Source organism: Mustela erminea, chromosome 1 (assembly GCF_009829155.1).
Source record: "Mustela erminea isolate mMusErm1 chromosome 1, mMusErm1.Pri, whole genome shotgun sequence".
NCBI lineage: Eukaryota > Metazoa > Chordata > Mammalia > Carnivora > Mustelidae > Mustela > Mustela erminea.
In genome coordinates this window covers 100,719,247-100,735,837 of record NC_045614.1, presented here as the reverse complement: position 1 = coordinate 100,735,837, position 16,591 = coordinate 100,719,247, and the positions used below count along the sequence as shown (strand labels likewise).

Sequence of the window (16,591 nt, the reverse complement as noted above, 5' to 3'; positions counted from 1 at the left end):
AATTAAATTATTTTTACCAGTTCCCTTAGAGAGTGGGTCTGTGGAGCTCCTCATGCTATCATAGTGGAAGTGGACTTTCAGAACTTTGATGTTTTATTTTTAGGGAGTGAATGTTTCATACTTAAAGATTCCATAGAACAATAGTTCTCTAACTTCAATGTGCATATAAACCACCTGCAGGCAACCTGTTAAAAATGCAGGTTCCTAGGGCCCCATTCTCCAGAGATTGTGATTGCCTATGACTAGGGTGGGAACCAAAAGAAATATGCATTTTTAGCAAGCTCACTACATTATTCTTTATTATTTAAGATCAATTTATTTATTTGAGAGAGAGCTTGTGTGAGTTGGGGGAGGGGAGAAAGAGAGAAAGAGAGAGAATCCTCAAGCAGCCTCCCTACTGAGCACAAAGCTCCATGTAGGGCTCAATCACAGGACCTTGAAATCATGACCTGAGCCAAAATCAAGAGTTGGATGCTCAGCCAACTGAGCCACCAAGGCATCTCTCACTATGTGATTCTTTGAAAAAAATTGTATTATAAAGACAAATGCACACCAGACAAGATAGATCTCTTTTTCTTCCTTCTCCTCCTCCTCCTCCTCTTCTTCTTCTTCATCTTTTACTTCTTTAAACAGGTTCTATGTCTACTAAGGAGCTTTGCAGCTATAGCAGGATCAAATACAGGCTATTTAAACATCACAATTGTGTGTGTGTGTGTGTGTGTGTGTGTGTGTGTGTGTGTGTGTGTTTACACTGGAATCTAGAAACATTATCATTATAAAAAGTGCTCCCTGTTTGGGGTTGGGGAAGTGCTAAAGAATCATGGTTTGGGGATCCCAAGCATCAAAGATCACAGATGACCCCAAAGCAAGGCTTCTCAAATTGGGGTCAGGAGACCTGCCTCAGCATCTTTATTTCTCTTGCACCAGATCTGACTTTCCCTTGTTGCTACCAATTTTACAATTTTCCCTCAAAACAAAAAGAAAGAACACCACGGGTTTTGCTCCAATTGGCCTAATTTACACACAAATGGCAATACATGCCTCTGGTGAACAAATTAATAGGATTAAAGCAGCTATCAAACATGCTATAGCAGAAAGGATTCCTACTACCCAGCTGCACACGGTTATCACTAATGTGAATCCTCACAGTCATAATAATAGAAAATGAACATCATTTCATATTTTAAAACTCTAGACAGAAGCCATTAGCAATTTATTTTTTTCCCAAAGAAACAGCTAATTAAAACTGAAAATAAGCTGCATTACGTTTGGATTTACTCCTGTGAGTGTCTTTTTCACGAAGAAATAGAACATGGATGGCTACATGACTGTTTGATTGCATAGTAAAGATCAACCATACTTCCATCTGTCCACACTCTCATCAGAGAAGGCCACACTCAGAGGAAAGAGAATTTGTAAGAAAGGATTCCACAATGACAGGCAGAGTTAAGCAAGAGGAAGGCCTCAGAGAGCTCAAGAAACCTGGCTTTCTGAGGCACTGTAAGAAGCCTGAGAATATTTTCCTACTAGGTTTAGTAGGTAGGATGACATTATTGTTATTGTTATTATCATTGTCATTGCTGTTGTTATTTTGAAGATCAAAATATCTAGAATTTCCCAGTGGGAATTGTAAAAAAACAAAAACTTGTTATGGCAAAAATCCAAAGATCAATCAATTTTAACCTTCTTCTTTCAGAGTTGCTCATGTACCTTACTCAGTAGGGTAACACTCCCCCACTATGTTACGTTAATATTTGTATGTTAATACATACATGTTATATGTTATATGTTAATATTTGTATGTTAATAATTGATGACCTTTATTGGTACCAATCCATTGATAGAACTTAGGAAACTTCTGGCTTTTCTTCCATGATTTAATGATATGCAATTATTTCTCAGCAGTGGTCACCTCAGCTGGAGTGGGGTCTTTAACGAGTATATAAAATTAGACACATGAAAACAAAAACCTGATACATTATAAGTTGATTGATTTTATTTATAAAACAATATACCTAGAAATTCTTTAATTATGAGTTCTTTGATCCATTACAGACCATTAATTACTATCAATAAAAAAAAATGAGCTTTATGTCAGGGTTGACTGTCAATTAAAAAATGTACCTGACTCCTCATTTAAATTGAGTTTCTTTTATTATCCCCTATTATAGCATACCTTACTCTTCCAACATAACACTTACTTGTTTGTAATTATATATTTATTTGTGAGATGATTTATTAAACATCCGTCTCTCCACTGGACCCTCCATGGAGCAGACCATCTCTCTTTTGTTCGTCACCATATGCCCACTATCCAGTACAACAGCTGATCCTTAATTATCTGGGGAATGAATGCATGAAGAAATCATGAAGTTCTTAAGATCTTAAACTGGAGAGGTGGACTGAAAGGCTTTAGGGTACTCTTCAATCCCCTGAGATTATCTAAAAAATAAAAGCTCATATACACATTAATCTGGGGAGAGGACCCACAGCTTCCTTAGATTTCTAGGGGTCTGTGACCTCCCCAAAAGATATGGAGCAATGAATACCGAAAGAACTTACCTATAACCTGAAACAAAGCACACTGCATGTGCAGTTACATGGACAGATTTGTGGGTATATGTATAGGTGGGTATATAATTTCCAAGACAGAAAGAGAAATGCCTCAGTGAATTTACAGAACAATCCACAATCCCACTTCCCCTGAGTAATGGATCTTTCTATAGTCACCGGGCTCCAGCAGTAGCTGCTTGCATTCATCCGTTTCTTGGCAGCAACATCCATCACTCAGGCCAGAGAAAATGAGTCTGTAATTCCCTCCTTTTACCTGTTTGGGATGCTGACATCCTTCTTTGTGGAAGTCGCTTTTACTAACAAACCTGTAAACCTACGGGTTAACAAAGGCACAGTGGGAGGCATGTTTATAAAGCACTGGTGCCCAGACAATTTGATCAAACAACCCTGGGATGTCCCTTGCCTTGCCCTCCAGCCAGAGAGGAGAGCCAGCCTAATCAGTCCAAGGAGGCCTCTGCGAGTGGCCTGCCTTCGCAGTCGGCTGTGGGAGACCATGAGATGCGCTGAACATGCTAGTTGGCTGTTGTATATTAAATCTCCTCTTCTCTCTCTCCCAGCTCCACAAGATATTTCCCTTCAGTAAATTTCCCCCCTTGTTTTTTTGTCCTGAAAATGGAGACTTCAGAAGTCAATTTGTCGGGAGAAAGGTTTCTGTTGTGCCATTAACTCCCAGTGATCCATAAGAACAGAGAGGGGCTGCATTCAAAACCAACTGCTCTACTTAGCTTTGTAGTTTCTTGCTTTGAGGGGCTTGGTAGCAGACTTGCCTCCCTAACTACGTTTCTCTTCGCTTCTTATCAAAATGAGTCTGTCTGCCTTAGGGCCAAGCAGTTGGGTGACATGAAGATTCTGACACAGAATTTGTCAAACTCACCAGGGGAAGCCCACAAGGTACCCAGATAATCAAACTTGACTAGATTTGAGTTCACATTCTTAATCACCTGTAATCAATTGCTTTGCTCCTCTGTGACTAAATCGAGCAAGGGATGGGACATAATTATAGGAGACTGGTTAGACAGAAATGAGTCCTTACATGCAGATGAAGACCTAAGTCTGTTGTAGGTACAAACTGATAACCAGATCACTGTTGATGTTTTCCCTGCCTGGTCCCACAACCTGTTATTCTGCGGCCACAGTTGTCTTACTCTGCTAATTTCAAGATGATCGTCTCCACGACCTCTCCACCTGGCTATGGTTCCCGGGGCTAGTCATCATGGCTGTCGGCAGATACCTTACATTTTCCTCCCTAGCACGTGGTAGGACCACATATCCCCACCCAGCAAGTTCGACGTGGCCGTATGCCTGGTGGTGGCTAACGAGGTGGGATGTGCCACTTCTAAGCAGAAGCTTCAAAGCCAGCACGCATGGGACAGGCAGCAACATCTGAGGCAGCAGCCTCTCCATCCGCCTGAGTCCCAGGGGACTGTGATGAGTAGAGCACCTCCCAGCCAATGGTGGGCATGTGATAGGGGCAAGAAATAAATCCCTGTTGCTTTATACGAGTGAGGTATTCGGGTTCTCAGTTAACTCAGCATATCTCTATCCTGCACATTTCAAGCTGCAGGTTATTTCCCCAACTAGATTGGGTTATTTCCCCAACTAGACACCATACAACTTAAGGCCAGTTTGTTTCTTCTTCAGTACATGAAGTCTGGTACACAGCGTATTTAAAACAACCTGGTAGAAAATGAAATTCTCTTGCTATTTGGCCTCCATGATCCTCCATGTTTACATTTTTCTAATACTTGCTCCCTTCTCAGCATCGCTGGCTGAAATAAGGTGTCTTTGTGTTCAGATGGATGGGGGGTGGTGGAGCTATTCTTTCGGACAAGGAGCACAAATAGGAATAGTGGGCAGAAGATAGAGTGAGGTAAGTTGAGGCATAATTAGGCTACAGGCATTTTGAATACAGGGGGTTCAAAGGGCAGACAAGATCTTGAAGAAAAGTCTTGGGGCAACCACATGGAAAAAACAGAATCCCAGAGTATTAGGTTTACAAGTAATCATGGGTTTTATCTGGACTAGGCTCCTACATCACCATCACCACCATCATTATTATCATACCAATGTTAACTGACAACCTGCAATGTACCAGGCACAACTCCAACTGATTTTACAATCGCCTCATCAGCTCCTCACAACAACCTTACAAGGTAGCTATTATTTCCATTTTATGAATGAATGAAGAACCTGAAGGCCAGTGAAGGAAATTCCCTATGGCCACAAAGCTAGCAAATATTCTTCTGTGAATTCAGCATCACAGAGGAATATTGAACACTCTGCTTAAACACTCTGCAGCCTCGGGACTTCACTAACCCCCAGTGCATCCCGTCTCCCTGAGCCATGTCTTGCCTCCCCCTCCAACTACACTCCCCTAGATGGTCCTGCCTCCTAGACCAACAAAGAGCAATTCTAGAATTATCTCTCCAAAGGCAGCCCTGTCAATATTTAAAGACATCACCTGCATGTCCCTTAAGGCTCCCCTTCTCCAGTATAAACAGCCCCAATTCACTCAACTACTTCCAGTGAAATGTTTCCAGTGAGCCTAAGGTCCGTCACCATCCCAGCTCAGTGACTCACATATGCCAGGGACCAAAAGATGTGGTTAAACCAGCAGAATGAAACCCACAACTTTCCCTTATCATCCTGTGCTGAGCAAATGCCTTCTACAACCCCAGCACCTTCCTTCCACCAAGCAAAGCAGAGTCCAGAGGCAGAAATGGGCCATAATCTGCTATAGGCATGGCTGGCTGGCCACATGTCCTGCACACAACCCCATGGAATGCTAAAGTTGGCATGTTCAGAATCCCTCCCGCTTACTCGGGTCTCAAGTCTGTTTCTATCCCACCCCTCCTCCCATTCCTCCCCTCACTGTCCTGCCTCCAGAGGTGGTGCTGAGAACGCCCTCTACCACGGAGTTCATGGCCCCCCACTCACCATGGAGTTCATGGCCCCCCACTCACCATGGAGTTCATGGCGAAGTGATTGTGCTGCGTCTGGAGGTCTAGGGCATGTTGGTAGCTCACGCCGATCTCTGTGTGGCTCTGGAGGAATAACTCCTTGTTGTGGCTTATCCAGTCAAACATCTAGAGGGGACAAGAAGGTACGCAGTAGTCAGAAGGGCCATGGGCCCAACAGTGCAAAACTCCCAGAGCTACTGAAAGGAAAAAAGAGTCCTCCCGCTGGTGCCCAGTGAGAGCCAGTCATTATTCTCAGAGTGGGGGTGGCCCACAGCCCAGTTTCCCAGGAAAGCCCTCACTTTTAGCATAAGGATGCATCATCAGCCTCTGCATTACCATATAGAGCCTATGGGAAAAAGAGAAAATGAGTAAGAATCAGGGAGATGGCAGAAGCAGCTGTTTTATTGTCCCTATCAACTCCTTTTTGTAAAAACTAGAAAGCCTCAAAATGGCCCCAGGCTTGCTTTGGGGATGGGGCTGAGGGGCGCGTGGTGGCTGAATCCATTCCCTATTGCAGTAGAAGAGAGAAACCCTTATTGGAAGCAACAGGGCATCCTAACATGCCCTGTCCCATATCACATCACCCAATAACACACATTGTTGCATCGACTCTAGACTATGCCATCTTTTCTTGTAACTCAGTAGTCTCGCAGTTCCAGGGTTTCTACCATAATCCATCAGGAACCAGAAGAGGAGGATTTTAAGGATAGCCTGAGTTCTGGCTGGCACGGTGAGCACTGAGCTAGTTTCCTCCTCCTTAGCTCTGTGCCCTGGTTTTATTTGTTTGTCTGTTTGTTTGTTTAGGCTTTTACCTTTCTCCCAGGCAGCCCACACACATTAAGGGGATGTGACCAGAACCCCAATTCCAAGGGAGGGATCACTCTAAGGGTTATTCATCCTCGGGACATCAGATCTAAACCAATCAATGTAGGACATTTCCCAGCCAATGGGACTGTCTAAGGAACAGGAATGCTACCTGACTCAGTACAATAAAATATGGGGGGACATCTGCCTAGAAGCATCTGGGAAAACAGACCCTACTTCTTAGATATAATTTCTCTCCCTCTGATACTGTCATGGTGATTCTGAGCCTCAAATTGTTGCAGTCATTCTGCGGGCAGCTTAAGGGTGAAGCCCATGAGAGAGAAAGGGGACAGATCCCTGACTGAGCTTTGCCTGATCTCTGCCTTGTCTCTGGACTTCCTAGTACCTGAGTCAAGAAATCCTCTTTATCATTCAGGTATAGTCAAGTGACATAGCCAGGAAAGGTATGAAGCCTTTGGAAAAAAGGACTCCTCTACTTGAACTGAGGCTCTGTACTTGGGATGGGCTCAGCTGCAGGGTATAGCATGGAGGGAGGAGCTGAGCACAGGTGCAGGCGGGGCAGTGGCAAAGATGGCACCTGCCTTCCTGGAGGTAGGAGCCCAGACTCATTTATTATTTCCCTTCGGATAGTAAAGTGACTTTACTTTTTCAGTTATAGTCAACCAATATTTGCAGGACGCCTGCTATGTGCCAGGCACTGTCCAAGGCAATGGAAAAGCAGAAGTGACTAACATGTATGTGGTCCTTGAGCTTCAGGGGGTTAAAGCCCAGTGTGGAAAGCAAATAAGGACTCAGATATAGTATTAGTACAATGTGGCATAGGACTTGAATAAAATCACAACTTGAAAAAAAATCTCTATCTAGATAAAGTCCCATATGTTCTACCAAGCTAGCAGCTACCCTTAATGGAATGAGAACAAGGAAGGGCAGAGAAGGCTTCCCAGAGGAGGTGCCAACCTGAGCTGAGCCCTCAGGTAGGTATTAGCCATGTGGAGATGGGAGGGATGTGAGCTCCAGGCAATGGGGAGACCAAAGAAGCAGAACTCAGGGCAGCCCAGTGTGTGGAGGGCTCTGAAAGCATTCCTGTTGTGCTTCTGAAGTCTGAAGTGAGAAGATGGGGCTGGAGAGGTAGCCGGGACAGCCGACCATGGACAGCCCTGGAAATAGGCTTTAGGAAACCTGGACTATATTCTGTGGGCAGCAAGTGGTGTGGAAGGTTTTAAGCCAAGCAGTGAAATGTGATGTGAGCTTTGATTGCAGTGTGGGATGTGGGCAGGAGGGACAGGGAGAAGGGTTAGAGGCTGTTGCAGTAATCCTGGTGAGGGGTGCAGTGAAAACATGGAAGCCAGGCTCAAGGGTGTGACAGGGGAGTCTGCAAAGCGGGCAGGCTTGAGAGCTCCTAGGAAAGGGATGAAGACTCCTAATTGTTTGGGGAGGGAGGGCGAGGAAGAGCTAAGGAATAGCCAGGAGTCGGGCATGGCACCCTGGGTCCTCGTAGGAAAGTTGCCACCACAATTGCTACCTAAAGAGGAGGTAAGAAGCTGGGATGGGAGTCAGGAGATAGTGAGTTCTGTGTTAGATGTGCCAAGTTTGACAGGCTTACGAGAGTTTCAAGCAGAGGTGTGCTGCGGGCAGTGAGGCTTCTGTGTCTGGGGGTCAGGAGAGAGACATCGAGGCTGTGACAACTTACACGTAAGTATAACACCTTCTGAAGGTGAACATGTGTGATCTGGAGGCGATTCTCTTTTTTGAATTCCCCACATCACTCCCAGCTGCCTATCTGGATAATAAAGAAAGGATGAAAGTGTCTCTCTTCATTTCCAGGTGTCAGAGGACATTTCCGGCTGCCAGACGACGTTTCCGGCTGGGGGCTCCTGCAGAGGCTGGGCCAACATCGGCTGTGTGCACTAGCCTGGGTCAGCCAACCTCAGTCAGTCTCACGGGGACTTTGATTTTTTTTCCCCTCAATTATTATTAAGGACAAAGGGAAAAAGAAGACAAATGTCCCAGGAGTGTAGAGGAATCTTATTCTGTAATTTTTGGTCTTTAAAATTCTGCCTCTCAACCCCATTTTAAAATAATTTCTCATCTCTTTTCTTCATTGACAAAAGAATCAATAAAGTTAATGAAACTCTGAAATGCCTGAAGTCCGTGGAATTTGTGATGAAAAGCACTCACTCCACATACTTTCTTGGGTATCCCAGTGGCTGAGAAGTGACCTTCCCTGTACTTTCTGTTCGACAAATACCTAGACAAGCAAACCAGCAGTGGAGTTTCTTGCTAGCACCAGAACGATGAGATTGCCTGGTGCCAGGTGGGGATGGACTACAGAGCAGGGATTGCTGGACGGGGGCCAGTTAGGGTGGAAAGGAAGAGAAGGGAACTAAAGGACAGGCAAGAGGAGGGAGCACTGGAGGAACCGTGCACCTCTCTGAATGGGCTTCTTGCGTGATGTCAGCACCCAGGCCATTCAGCTGGATTCTGCCTCCCACTTGGAGCCTCCTGGCAGCTCTCCAGGGGCCAGGGATTCTGGCAAGATCAGCTGTGCAGGAGGCAGTGCTCCAAAGAGGTGACATATCTCTGTAGCTGGGAAGAAAAAAAAAGAGCTACTCTGGGGACCAGACAGTTCCATGTGATATCAAAAACCAGAGTCTCTCCAAGGCGCCTATTGCTTAAGAGACAGTCTTGAGTCTTCTCTGGGCCTGAGTCTACCGCCCCATGGTATATGGCTTGCACCCTTACAGGCCTGGTTGTCTGCAAGCATCACGGTCATTTCTGCTGCATTCAGTGCCTCTGGCTATGGAAAGAATGCATGTACATGTACGTACACGTGCACGTGTGTGCACTCACGGGCAAGTGTGCAGCAAGCAGGATGAGGTCTCAGCTGGCTCGGCTTGGTTCTGCCACTAACTCCCTATGAGACTGTGGGCAAGTCTCATTTTGGGGTTCCTCCTCATTTGCAAGGGATACATGGTTCCCAGAAAGGAGGTAAGCTCCTGCTTTAAATTCAAGCCCGATTTGGAAACTTACGAAATATATATTTTTTTCATTCAGAATAAAATAGTTTTAATGAGTCTCCTGGATCAGAAGGTATGTATATTCATTGCTGCAACTTACATTTCTAACTTTTGAGGTAAAGAATGACAGTGAGAAAACTGGCCTTATTTGATAGCCAGAGAAAGGCAATTTGTTAGTCTCAGCCCTGATATTTGTCTGAGGTGTTAGAGTTCAGAATATCATTGCAAAAAGCATTGTGTCTGTGCTCTTGGCACTGATGAAATAAAGAGTTAGAGATCAGTGTCCAAAGTGAAAGCAGAAAACTGTTTTTATTAAAGCAACTGTACCCTCTCTAGGGGAGAGCAGGCAAGGTTCTGTGAGGTGGAGCTGGCTCCTATGTTGTTTTGGGACTGCATACTTAGTGGGTCTTTCTGGGCTGGGAGGAGTGGTGATGTACAGTGAGGTGATCTCTGATACAGGTTGTTTCCAATCATTTTGGGGCTACTCTCACAGATTGGGAGGGGGAGTTTTTGACCTTATAAGGTTGGTACCAGAACCACCCTGGCAGCCTTTCTCCATGGGGCAGGGCTATAACAGCAAGGCAAATACATTATAGTAAGTCTAGGGGTGACTGTGGGGCAGAGGTGGAAGAGGAAAGCCTGCTCTACACCTGTGGGTCTCCATCTGTCAGTCCTAAGGTCTTGGAAGGCATAGGCTTCTAAAGTGTAATCTGATGTGTAATCTTGGAAGCCTCCAGGCTTCTAATGTGTAACCTATTTATCATCCTCCTTGCCTCCAGCTCAGGAATTGTCTACTCTACTACTCCCCGCCCCCCTTTAGGACCTGGAAATCTTTCAGGTCAAGGGATGATGGTTCCTCCCGCCATTCTTTCCACTGTTTGTATGTAGCTTCTACGTAACATGTCTATTCAACACTTTCATGGCATCCATCATGACTATTTTATCGATGGGAAACAGGCACAGAGAAGCGAAGCCCAGGGTCTAGAATTCATCGACTCCACATAGCACATATTCACTGAGTGCCTGCTGAACCAGGCACACGGCTGTAGGATGTCTTGTGTCTGGTCTCCCCAGGGCAGTTACCCCCCAAAAGGCAGCCACCAGGGCCTGTGAGACTCCAGAGAAGGTAACATGCTATCCTTCACATAGGGCCATTCCTTCTCCAATACCCAGCCTGCTCCTCTCCCCTCACCCCTGCCCCACCAAGGCCTGGGACAGCTGATTCAAACAGCTCCACGAAACAATAAATATTTCTCAAGAGAAATGAATGCATGAGTGAGCTGGCCACAGGCTAATCCTGAGACAAGCTGGCCTCCTACGCTCCCTTCCAGTGAGGTCATTTTATGATTTGGGTTCTCTGGAAGACACTTGAACTAGACTGACACAAAGAGCTAAAGAAAAAAAAAAAACAGACAAATAAACAAACAAACAAAACTAAAGAAAATATCTCCACAGTAGTTTCAAACACTTTCATTTTTTTTTTTTTTTGAGAAGCTACAAATGGCAGGTTCAACAGAATGTAATATAATAACAAAATTCCTCCAAGAGGAAAGAAAGTTCATGTCTAGATAATGAAATTTTACCTCTTTGTTTAGAAACTAACATAGTTTTGTCTCATTAAGAAGATAGATGTTACATGTAAGCTACTTGCGTTTTTATGTTTTTTTTTTCTTTCTCATGTTTTTCTTTTAACTAAACTAAATGATTTTTTTTTAATGCTGGCTAAAATTCAGTGAAAATATAAAATCTGGTTCTTAATATATAAAAATGATATAAAGAATCTATTTAAATGCAAAATAGGAAAATAAACAGAAACCTTTTTCCCCTGTTCTTACAAAGATAGGGATGGCTAAAAGGTTATTATTGTTCAGTTCTGTTTTTAATGAAGCATAAACTATTTCATAGAGCAAAAAAATTAAATAAGAATCTTGGGCTTATTTGCCTTCATTTGCCAAATTTAGCAATGGCATCTGATTTAGAGTTTTAACTTTCAAAGCACCTTACCACCTAGTGTTAGTATTTTGTACTGTCTACAATTATAGATTATATTGGTTTTAAAGTTGCTCATACTCAGCTTTGATAAGTTGATTAAGAGGATAGAAGGCAACCAAAGAATTTTCTTTGCCTAAATATGTACATTCCGATGTCACCTGTGTCTCCTTGACTCTGCTTATATACAGGAGTGACCCAGCCATAGAAGCTTATGCCATAACTGTGTTAACAAATCCTTGTTGGTGAATATTGCTATGCCTGGGACATGTGGTGTGTGGTCAATTCAACAACAAGCTTTTATGTGTATTATGGTACAAAGAATAAAGCCTCCAAATACCGGGCTCTAGTACAGATTGGTCTGAGCCTCCATTTCCTTATCTGCAAAATGGGATAACAACTGACACTCTTTGGACCTTAGGGTAATAGTGAGATTCAAATACAATAACGGTTTCATGCTTTAAGTGCTACTCACCTGATAGATTTCAAAATCCATATAATGAGCATATTCTAATATATATATTTCCCTAATGTTTTCATTTAAAGCACAAAACGGATGAAAGGTATGGATTTAAAACTGCAGTAAGTTCACCTTACTGCAAAATCCCTGCAGGCTAATAGAAATCACACCTGCAGCTCAGATACAAACACATCCTCGGCTTACCCTCCCCAAGAGGCATCCCCACAGTGACCACAGGGTGCTGTGAACACAGAGACACCTGTACACCCTCCACCTCCTCCACCTTCACATACACAGAGGAGTTCTGGGGGTGCCCTTGCCCACACAGGACTCAGAGACATGTCCATCCTCTCAGAGTTATGCTTGAGGGCACCGGTGCCCTCCTGCCCTACCAGTGTGTCCCAACCAGGACCTCGCGCTCTCCTGCCTTGCTTCCAGACCCTCCCTTTCGCACCCTCTCTCCCATCCCCAACTTTCTCACTCTTAGACTCAGTCCCTTTTGCTCCTCATGGTTTTTCACTCAGGAGAAACTACTATTAAAATGCAGCATTCTTGCAGCTCCCCCTGGAATTAGTTGATTGTGGATACAGAAAGAGCTCAGGGAGAAGGCAAGGCCCTTTGTGATCCTGACCCAGGGGCGAGATCCAACCTGAGGTGGGACAGGAGAGGTAGAAAGGGAGAGGGAATGAGAAGTGCGAGGGAACTGAAGACTAATGTCTTCACTTGACAGTTCTCCAATCACTTGAACTCTAACTGGTGCTGGGGCATAAATTCTCATGCAAGCAGGACAACACACAAATGCCAGGACCCTTAAGACCCTTCAAGCCTGGTTTGCAATGATCTGTTCTCCAAGGATTGCAAGCTCTCCTGCTAAGGGAAAAAGAGAGCAGAGGGAGAAAAGATAAAGGACCCCACATGTGGACCTAGTTTCTATGTTCCTAGAATTCCTCCTTGGAGAGTTTGACACCTTGCCCCATCTGTATCTGCAAGGCTCGCAGGTCACGGGCATTCAGGGTTCTGAGGGACCATCTCGACACTGGTAAAGCACAGGCAGTTAGGACTTGTGCCCGATATATGTAGGTGTCAACAAATATCTACTGAGGGAGAGGAGGGGCTCTGGGTTCTGCCCGTTTTCCTGTAGGTGTCTGACATGTCCACTGGTGGACTTCCATATGTTATATAGAAGACAAGCAATTTTTATCTTTCACCATAAATCCAGCTGCTCTAGGGAAGATGGCTCAGCCTGGTTACCTGGGAGACCCTATCACCAAATCAGCCAGGATGCCAAATAATTTCACTGACCCGGCTCTCTCTCTAACCCATAGACATGCTATCAATCCCCTAGCATGTTTCTTAAACTTTTCATACTCTAAATTCCCTAATTCCTAGATCTCAGATCTAGCCTTCTAACATGTTGCTCCCATCCAGAAGAGCCCCAGTTTCTCTATAAAATAGACATATATCCCATTGTGAGTAAGGAGTGAACAAAAACTCTTTCCCCTTCTGCATGCTAATATCCCCATTCTGTTTCCCTGGAGACAGGGGAAGACAGTGTGTGACAACATGTTACGAAATCATGTTGCCTATGGTAAGAACACCCACTGCGACCGGTAAACTCTCTCTGGCCTGGAGAGATGATGGATGAACTATGAATACCTGAGGGGGACAGCATCCACTGGGCTTCCCAGAGTTTAATAACTCCTGTAACTGGCACGTCCGTTGCAGGGGTCCTGGCAACTGTGCCAATGAACCTGTTACAAGAGATACTGGTTCCCATCGGGCATGGAGTTCATAAGCCAGGTCAGCCTCTGCAGCTGCCCACTGCGCCTCCTGTCTCCTTGCAGCTGAGCCGGACTGCTGCAAAGACTGTCCTGTTGGTAAACCATGGCTCCCATATTCTATCGCCCTGAGTAGATGAGTGCAAAATGTCACCCACAGTGGTGGTCCTGCAATCAGAGTGTGTGGTCGAGTCTAAGGAAGCTCCCTGCAGGCGTTGCCTCCATATTTCAAAGCCAGACTATACCAACAGCAGCACCGTGCCTCTTCTTGTCTTGCCTTTCTCCATCTGCCTCTCTCATTCTCACCTTCTTTTAGTGATGGAGCAATGACAGCGTTAACAACATTAACAGCCACTTACATTTGCTGAACGCTCACTATGTGCTAGGCACGATGCCAACTCATTTAATCCTCTTAAAATCATACTCATTGCCCAGATATTAATCCCCAATATTATCCCTTCCATTTTTACAGGTAGGGCACAGAGAGGTTAATTAGTTTTGCCAAAGCCACACTGCTAATGAGCGGCAGAGCTGAGATTCAAACCCGGGAGGCCGAGTTCCAGGGCTGAGGCTCTTAACCCTGCTGCTCCACCTTCCACTGTGCTCGGAGCTTCACCCCAGCCCCCTTTTCTATCACCACCAGCCTTCCAGAAGTACATTCTGCTCCCTGCTGCCTTTGTTTTCCCTCCACCCACTTCCTCCCTAACTCCTTGTAATAGGCTCTACCTTTACTACTGCCTTAAGTCTGCACCCACAGGAAAACCAACCATCTCTGCCTTTCTGAGTTCTTCCTTCTCTCACTCCTTCCCTTTGGTCTCTCATCACGGTCTGACGTGGACCTTTTTGAAAGGGAGTTATGAAACTCCCTCTCTTTGGCCCCTGCACCAGGTCATTTTCAGGGGCAGGTCATGGGCTGCAGACATGCCTCGCTTCCCCCTCCTGCATTCCCATGCCTCCACCCCCTGCCTCCCACACACCCATGGAATTCTCCCCCAAGCGCCAGTGTGTCCACACTCACGCTCCTCCCAGACACCTCATGTCTCTGCCCAACAAAAGCAATAGAAACACTCTCAGTGTGAAAGCTGACCAGTCGTCCAGTCCTACACTGATCTATCCAAACGTGCCTCCTGCTCCTCTCGCTGGCCCTTTGAGACCTCCTTTCATGTGCCTCACACCCTCACTGTGACAGTCTCACAACTTGACCCTAAGCCCTCTGCCTTTTATTCCCCAGGCTTTGCCCACCTGAAAATCCATCCAGGCTCACAGCCTGAACAACACGAGTAGTGCTCCCCATTTCATGCACCAAGCTGTACGTGAGGTACTATACCAAGTACTTGAGTGGGTGACCTCATGTAGTCCTTATAATAAGGCTGCAAAGAAAGTATTATTCAATCCTTCTTAAACATGCTGAAAAGTCAGTACGAAGAGTTGCAGCAGACGGCCAATGATCCCACAGCTTGGAAGTGATGGGGATGAATTTAGAATCCCAGTGTCCATCTGAACCTAAATCCCATGCAATTTCTTCTGTTCCAGGATTCTCTCTAAGCGTGACTTCCCCCATAAAAGACAATACCAAGTGTGTGCTGGGCTCTGTACAGTGAGCTTCATAGCATCATCTTAGTCCTCATCCCTGGGAGCTAGTGGATGCCATCATCACCACCTTTTCGTAGTTATGGAAATATGGAAATAGATAAACAACTTGGCCCGCATCACATAACGAAGACTCAAATGAGGTATACTGAAGGCTCAAATCTAGATCTGCATGACTCCAAAGCCTATGCTTTTAAACCCACTATCAAACTGTCTCCCAAATATACACTTAAATTTTGGACTATTCTTAGTGGCTTGACTCAATATGAACATACCCTTGATGTTCTGCAGCATCTCCCACTACTGTGCCTTTTCCATGGACTCTTATCTTCCTCTGACATCCCACATCTTCACCCCATTCCCCAGATCCCATTCGTTCTTTCTTCCCTCAAATAACTCTGAAATATGCCTTTTATTTTCCATTCCTGCTGCTACTCACCCCCCAACCCCTCCTGCCTATATTACTGCCATTGCTTCCATACTGGTCTCCCCAGACTCTAGTTTCTTCCTTATACCAAGCTATCTGCCCCCACTGGGTTCACTGCTCTCATATACTGCTCTACCATATCATTCCTCCAGTCAAAACACACATGCGTGTACAAACACACCCAGTTATTGTCATCTACAATGCAAACAAAATCCAGTCTTCTTGTTCTGGCATTTAGGGCACTCCCTCCCTCCTTGTCTGGTCCAAATCTGCCTTTCCCTATTATTTCATACCATTGTCCTACACCAGGCATGCTTTCCAGCCATGTGCTATTCACCACCATGCAAATACATCATTCCGTGCTCATTGCCACCCCCATATTTGTGTTCACATCTTTCCCCCCATGAAATGCTCCACGCAGAAAGACCAGGATATAAGGATAAGAACCACATCCTAAGAGCAAGAAGGACTGTACCTTAGGATTAATGAAAAGATGGAAGTGGATCTGATTTAGCAAAGCCTAAATCAGGGCTCAGTGGGATCAAGATCTGCTAGTAAGTTAACTGCATTCCAGAACAAAACTCAAAGTTTGGAGGAAGGTAACCTAATCTGGAGTCTCTACAGTGCATCATCTGCAATTTCCAGTACACAAATTACCAGCCATATGAAGATGCAGGGAAGAGTGACTGACAACCAAAAAAATAAAAGCCAACATAAATAGACCCAGAGATGACCAGGCTATGAATTAGAAAGTAGCAATTTCAAGACAATCATAATTCACATCTTAAAGAGAATAGGAGGGAAAGGGACAAAATGAATTAAAAGATGGAACACTGAAACAGAGTCCAGATTTCTGTTTCTTGTAGCCAAAAGCATCCAGATGTAGTCACATGTTTATGATGCTTAGTACAATTATTTTGTTCAATTAGTGAGTACCTACTGTATTCCAGACATTGGATGAGAGACTAATG

At 44.9% G+C, this 16,591-nt stretch overlaps 1 protein-coding gene across 21 annotated transcripts in view; it reads right to left on the bottom strand.

The window, feature by feature from the left end:
- The window catches only part of KALRN (kalirin RhoGEF kinase), a 659,050-nt gene that overhangs the window by 399,565 nt on the left and 242,894 nt on the right, over window positions 1-16,591 (bottom strand). For all 21 annotated transcript variants that reach the window (XM_032335453.1, XM_032335509.1, XM_032335462.1 and 18 more), the window contains exon 6: window positions 5,538-5,660. In XM_032335453.1, coding sequence (XP_032191344.1) covers window positions 5,538-5,660 — 123 coding nt within the window. The remainder of the gene's footprint in view (window positions 1-5,537; window positions 5,661-16,591) is intronic.